This window comes from Perca flavescens, chromosome 8, assembly GCF_004354835.1.
Source record: "Perca flavescens isolate YP-PL-M2 chromosome 8, PFLA_1.0, whole genome shotgun sequence".
Lineage (NCBI taxonomy): Eukaryota > Metazoa > Chordata > Actinopteri > Perciformes > Percidae > Perca > Perca flavescens.
In genome coordinates, this window is record NC_041338.1 from 23,623,784 (window position 1) to 23,631,204 (window position 7,421).

General features: G+C 35.9%; 1 protein-coding gene across 1 annotated transcript; it reads right to left on the minus strand.

Annotated features, from left to right (window-relative positions):
* Window positions 1-830: 830 nt before the first annotated feature.
* ctsh (cathepsin H) lies at window positions 831-4,940 on the minus strand. The gene is made up of 12 exons (XM_028585153.1): window positions 4,793-4,940; window positions 4,551-4,582; window positions 4,197-4,302; window positions 4,039-4,109; window positions 3,844-3,948; window positions 3,006-3,092; window positions 2,832-2,887; window positions 2,656-2,737; window positions 2,488-2,556; window positions 2,301-2,407; window positions 1,272-1,397; window positions 831-1,182 (listed from the first exon to the last, which is right to left on the minus strand). The coding sequence occupies exons 1-12, from the start codon at window positions 4,863-4,865 to the stop codon at window positions 1,113-1,115; spliced, it is 984 nt and encodes a 327-aa protein (XP_028440954.1). The 5' UTR covers window positions 4,866-4,940; the 3' UTR covers window positions 831-1,112.
* Window positions 4,941-7,421: the final 2,481 nt, after the last annotated feature.

The window sequence follows — 7,421 nt, forward strand, 5'->3', positions numbered from 1 at the left end:
GGAATGAGGATTCTGGGAAATGTAGTCTTACGACATGGCTCCTAAAATGAGTTTCCGGTTTCCCATAACTTCTTCTTTTACGGCGGTTGGCAACTAACTTGAATGGTGCATTATCGCCATCAGCTGGACTGGGGTGTGGTACTGGAGTCTAACCTTTCCAAGTATGATTAAAAAAAAAATAATAATAAAAACAAAACAAAACAAAACAAACAAACAAAAACCAAAAAAAGAAAACTAAATTATTTTAATTAGTCCTGTATTCCTCAGGAAGCTATATACATATTGAAATCATATTTCACCTGAGCTTCTTTGTAGAAGGTCCTCTAAATTTAACAACTGTTTTCCTTGCAATTGTGAGATTAATCTTTGTCTTTCTTCCTGATATTTAGGACAGTGTAGAATAACATGCTCTACAGACTCTGGACTACCACAGAATTCACAGTTGCTATCAGTATGTTTCTTCATTATTAACAAAGTATTATTTAACCTTGTGTGTCCATACCTCATTCTTGAAAATACATCCTCCTCCTCCTTGCTTTATTCTGGATATTATAGAACTGTCTTCCAGTCTGCCCATTGTCCCATACTGTTTGAGTTTCCCATAACTCTATGGGTTAATTGTTTAAATGTATCACAGGTTTCTTACTGGTAGTAAATATAGTGGGATGTAAATACACAGAAAAAAAAAAAATAATAATCTTGGACACAATATAATGTCAATATTTTAACCACCAAATGACTTTATGTTAACATGCAATGTGTTTTGTGTAATTATGGATGTCATCATGGATTATACTTGCACACAGCTGCAATATAGTGTGACGAAAGGCTCAAACGACAAAATGTAATAGATTTTATTTGTTAATTTAACTACAATGAATTGAATGGACTGGAATTTAAGTGATAATTTCAGATTTATTGATTAATATGACTTAATCCATCCTATCATTGTGCTTCACTGGAGGCTAAGATTTACTCCATTGTGCAAAAACACATTGTACATAGAATAACAGTAGGATAGTGATTATATAAAAAAATCAATCTTGATTATAAAATAAAATCTGGACTCTGCTCCCTTTTCAGCCCTTTTATAGTTTGCTATCATGCAGAAATCACACCACCGGGAAAGAAGAGCAGGCAGCAAGTCCACACATGTTCTTCCCACGCTCAATGAGGAAATATCTGTAAGAAGAGAACATTGTTATTATCTTTCTCTGGTTGCAATACATTTAGTGATATATTTCCTGTATGTGATTAAATAGAAGACTTACCCGCCAATCCCCCAGCCAGATCCCCATGAGTTCTTAACTATCCAGTAAGGAGTGCCACTATCCTGTCCATACCCGACTGCTAACACAGCATGGTTAACCTTGTCTGTGGTCTTGTGGCATTTAGTGCTGAAAGAAGGAAGTGAGTTAGATCCAACTTTATACACATGACTTTAAACACATGACTGTTTTGATAAAGAATGAGGAACTAACCACTTTCAAGTCTTACAGCTTTACTGTCAAAAAAGGCCTGTGTATGGGTGCTTTAAATGCATAGTACAGACAAAATGTTAAAATAAATATGTATTAGCCACGATTTTTCCAATCCTTATTTATGTGACATAGTTGGCATTAAATTTGGCCTTGCCTCACCACTCCTATTTCGGTTAAATTTTTAACTCTAAAAAGTGCAGTATATTTGGTTGTCGAATGCACAAGTGAGCGGGCATACACTTGTGTAATATTATGTATTTATGCATGTGTCTAAATTGCAGGGTTATCTGATACTGATAAATGAGGGAAACTGTTACTAAAGCAGAAACAGATAATATATCTAGCTGTGACTGTGCTATTATATCCGTGTCCCAAGTCTTAGTTGGAGGAAGTTGGATTTTAACTTGTAAAATATTCCTTTAGATTCTAAGGTATATATATAACTATAACAAAACCTAGAAACTTCTGGCTTCATCAGCATGTGTGTCCTTTTTGTAAAGACAGAGTCACCTGTTTTTGACATTTATTTAGTGATGTAAGCTACACCTCAAAGCTAGAGAAAACCAGAATGGAAAAACACTAGATTAACCAGTTTTCCCCCGTATGGAAGCAAACTCTGTATAATTTGTATTAACCCTTTAGCATAGTGTATATTACCATATAATGGACTGTATGCCTTTGTATACTGTATCAGGTGGTATACCCTCCCCACTCATGTTTATTGATCACAAATTTACAGTATAAGTGTAAGCATGAAAACTGACAGACAAATCAATTTCCAAGAGCATACATGACAATATTTCCATGATGTCTGCTCACCTGGTGTACACGCCCTGGGAGTAATGCATGAAGTCAGAGGTCACCTCAAAGGCCAAGCTGACAGGATTGCGTGTAGCGACAGCGTCCACCATCCCCATCTCATCGTACTGAAACAGAAAAACGTTATCAACCACAGGCTGTTCAATAAAGACATCTATCTGGAGGACAGACTCTGATGTTCACTCACCGCGGTTATGTTCATCACCTCCTTCACAAAAGCAACTGCTAGTTCGGGTTTATACACACAAGTACCTTCCTGAAAAGCCATTAAAAGCCATAAAATATGTGACTTCAAAATCAGTTTAATTATTATTTAGTTTTGTTTATGCTGTAGGATGGCAAATTATTTAGTTACAAAAGCTGTGTATGGGTAGTCCTCCTCTGTCATCAGTCCCTTGTTGTACATAATGTATTCAAATGCTTGACTGGGAAGGCCGCTAGAAGACAAATTGAGATCTTGTTATAAAATTGTGTCCGTGGTGATGCAGGGAAATTATCAAAAGACCAAGGAAACATATGATTGACTCTCACCCGTTACATCCATGGTTGTTGAAGTCCTGAGCGCAGTCTACCAGCTGTTGTTCTGACTAAGTAATTAGTAAATAGTGAAAATATTACAGTAAATAACCTGCACTCACTATGACATTGGAACTATATTTTTTTTACAAGAGCAACAGTTTTAAAAGTGAAGGGAAAGAAAGTCACCAGTGGTACAAGCTTCCCAGTGCTGATGGCGGTAACAGACTCCAGACAGCCGGTTGTGGAAAAAGTCCAGCAGCTACCACAACCCCCCTTTGGTACAGAAAAGAAGGTTAAACAATAAGCCATTTGATATATGGAATGAAATACATTCGGAGGCCGTTTTTTTTCTTTACAGAAAACATGTTGGCATGTCACAGCAGGAAAAGCACAGGTACAACTAATAACATTAACGATAGCACCGGTCCAGCAATTACTGCAATGCATGCAGTAATTAACGTTCTTAGTTACACCTGTGTTTGACACGTCATAAATTGTTCCAACTGCATACAGCATACTAACTGTATACAGTACTAATCTTTATAGTATACTGCTTCTTAAATTAGTTTACAAGAAATAAAGATAGGCCTACTTTACTGTTTTGCAATAACAGGGAATGATATGCGCTGGCAGACGTCAATCAACCTTCAACTTTAAACTGCCACTGCCAATTAAACTTAACAAAGAGACAGCAAAATATTCTTTTTTCACCACTATCCACAATAAGTTTAAGTATTTATTTCCAGCGATGAGCAACTCCTCTATTTCCTTTTTGCATTGCATTGTAGAAGTTTGTGTGTGTGTGTGTGTGTGTGTGTGACTGTTTTGAGTATATTTTATTTAGTCACTTTTCCAGTATTAACACGTATGTATTTGGCAATTTGACAATTTTAGTTGGAGTTATCAGTTATCACCAGAAACTCTTTTAATCTGCTGTTTTACCCAGCAACAATGTACTGTAACCTTTGAGCTCAATAACTGAAAATAAAATGTGTGTGTGGATGTTAGTGCAGTTAAACTTCACCTGGTTCTTCACATCTGTCACATAGTTTCCTTTCTTTCTCCAGTCAATGGAGTCTGGGTGTGGGCCGTTGCTGCTGAGGTAGTTCCCCTTAGTAGCAGAGCAGTTCTGTAAAAGACAGTATGCTAAATTAAGACCCTCACTGTTAGAAAAAAACATCTATCTAAATGACTTCCTGTATGTATGGCAATACTGTACCTGTGGCTCAGACCAGAGGAAAGACTTTTGAAATTCACTAAATGTCATGTCTGAAAACTGGTTCAGCGCCACTGCAGGAAAAGATGAAACGATACCAAAGATATTTTACTATGGACCATTTGAAAAAAATAGAAAATGCAATAACAAGCTGTTCCTACTTGTGAATGTGTGATTTCCTTCATTGTGTTTGTCAATCCTCCTCTTGTTCTCAGTGAATATCTGGAGTCTCTCGTAGTACTCCTTCATGCTGTACACTCTGTTGTGCTGTTATGGGGGAGTTACTGCTGTTAATATTGCTACATACAGTATATTTTAAGATTAATTATGGGCATACATGAGTAGTGATCAGCTTATACGGTTGTAATCATACAGTTCACACTTGAGCATCACACTTCTGAGACGTGACAGGGTGTTACAGTGATTTTTCATTGCAGGTAACTTCCTCTCATAATCATATACTGTACACATTATGTTACACAGCGTTTAATTGATATCACTGATACATAACTCACCTGTGCCATCCATGACTTGAAGTGAAACTCGTCTGAAAACAATCCACATTGTCAAAATGTAGCCAATACAGAGAATTAAACAATGAGAACAAACTTAACAAATGTAACGCCATGGTCGATTATGAAAGTGAAAGTGAAGCTTTGGTAAACACCGATGGTTAAAACATAATTCAACGTCAGTAAAAAGTAATTGTAGCCTACTGTAAACAAAACAAAAAAAACGTACGATCGCAGCAGCTTACCTCGTTCAAACGACAGGTGAAAAGCTGAAGCTGCCGACAGCAAAGCAAACAAAAGCAAATTAGTGTTCATCATGACCGCTTAAGCTGCGGTCGGTGCAACACAGAAGGCGAGTGAAAGTGAAGTGAAGCAAATAAGTCACGAGGTGATCTGCTGCTGCCTGTTCAAATTCCCCTACTGACAAAAATACAATACAAAAATGTCAGGGAATGAATCAACCAATCAGTGTCAAACATAACACCCATAAGCTTTATCTTCTTCCCCCTCTATTTAGGATATTTGAGCGTTATACTGCATATATTGTAAGCTACCCCGTAAATAACCTACATGCACTTTAATTCATCTTTTTTTCATCTTAATTAGTTAAATGGGATATTTTACATTCATTTTCGAAACCACGAGAAACTTGTAATAACCTCAAAATGCTATATAATGGTCAAATTGTGTACGTTAGGTCAAGGGGTAATTAGATAGGCTCATGGTTGGATGCATTATTTATTTTTCCCATAAATAACTAAAGTAAGTAGCCTAAACTGTGCACAAAAGGGTAAAATTAAGCCTTAATTAATCAAGTGTACACTGACCAGTCGCTCTATGAATCAACCAGCGAATACATCCCTTTAAAAGCCCCTTACTCTATTTTTTTTTTTAATTTTAATATTTTAACAGAGAAATAAGGCCACATACTATGTAAGGATATGTTTGGGTGAAATACAAACAAATGTTTTGGCTTAAAGGTTAAAGGAAAAATGTAAGCACCATTGTTCTACCAACTTCTCCAAATGCTTGTAAATGCAAGGCCGTATTACCAACTGGGCAACAGACCAGGGGGCCCAAAAAGCCACTGATTCAATGTTTGAACTACAGAAGTATAAAATCACCTAAGGAGGGTCCTGCTTGTTATGAAGAGGGGACCCTGTGATAAAATTTAGTTTTATTTTGAGTTTATATTGGGGTCACATAATCCTAAATAAAGTTGTGTTTAATCAAACTGCCTCAAACTAATTGACACAAAGAAAACCTGGGGCCAGGTATTATTCCAGCATAGGAGTGGTTTGGATCTGGGCATGTAATAAAGAAGGGAGGCTCAATGATAATGTTTTGCCCTGGGGAAGGTTAATCCAGCCACCATTTATACCATATATTGACATTAAAATATATACAAAATAAATGAATACAAAGAGATAACAAACTGTGACTGTAATTGCTATGTCCAGACCTAAAATTGAGTGATTTTCAAATTGTGAAACTCTCTCACTGGCCCAAACTATGTGTCCATGTATTTTAACAAGTACCTGCTACATGTATCGAATGTATATTTTATGCATGTTTATGCATTTGTGAAAACTATGAATTCTGAATATGGCTGTGTTGTTTCCTTTAAGACACAGGTGGAATTTTACACTTTTGTCCACTACATCATGGCTTGCTATAGGACAGAAAGATGCTGGTGATGTTAAATACTTTCAGATTATATTTAATTTCATTCCGAGACAGCATGATGTCGACTGATAGACGATCTACAAAAACACTTGAGACAAAATGCCCCTGATATAAAATAGATTTATTAGCAAGAGGTAACTGGGAAACATATTTTTGTTTATTTGTTGTTGTTATTATCACCATCATATAATTCTTTTGTTGTCTTTTCATTTTGTTTTTTTACAAAACTGGGAATATTTCTGAAGGTGTGGAAACATGAGGGTTGAAAGATAATTTTCATACCACTGGATATTGCTAACAGCAAAATGTTTATTTGTTTATATACCTTATAAGAGTATGTGCATGTATAAGTGTATACAGTATAAGTATATAGTATTATTCTGTTTGTGAAGGTGTTGCATGCCTGCCACATGAGCTTCAAAAGTGTACTGTACATACATAGTAAAAATACATACAAATATTCACAGAATAAGCACTACATTACTATATTCCTGCTAACAGAAATGGTTATAGCCAGGATTACAGTATAAATGCAAAACACTTTGAAGTTGTCTCCTACCTCTAAGTCATGGTTTCCACACTGTTGTAGCGTTTTGTGTTTAAGATTGAGATACAACTCTTTTTTTGTTGAAAGGATTACACTGTTCCACATTGAGAAATATGCAGGGTTGCATGTACAAAATATACAGCACATCTCAGTGAGGTGAATTAACAACAAAGTACAAAATACTTTCCCATGTTCATATAAAGAGCAGGTTACTCTCTCTTATACTACTACAAAAATAGTGTTTGAATGCTGCAGGCAGAGGTCATTCACATACGTTTTTATCATAATTTTAGTAAACAGCAATGCCAGAGTGATATACAGTCACGTTCCACATTCACTGGAACAGCAAAAAAGGACAGATTGTCTTTTAATTACAGAAGAGCAACAACCTTTTACTCTACAGAAGTATCGTCGAAAACCTGAAGTACAACACTTTCCACCACATGTGATCTTTTTTTTATGAGTTGAACTAAAATCCAGGAAACAAATGTTAACATAGACATAACTTACTGTATTGTATTGGTGTGTTTTAAGTGTATCTGTAAATTCAGATGACTAATGCTTCACCTTAAATCACAGCAATCTAAAGAGTTGCAACCTTTCTTTATGATTTACTGTGTGGTCACACAGCTTTTAACAAA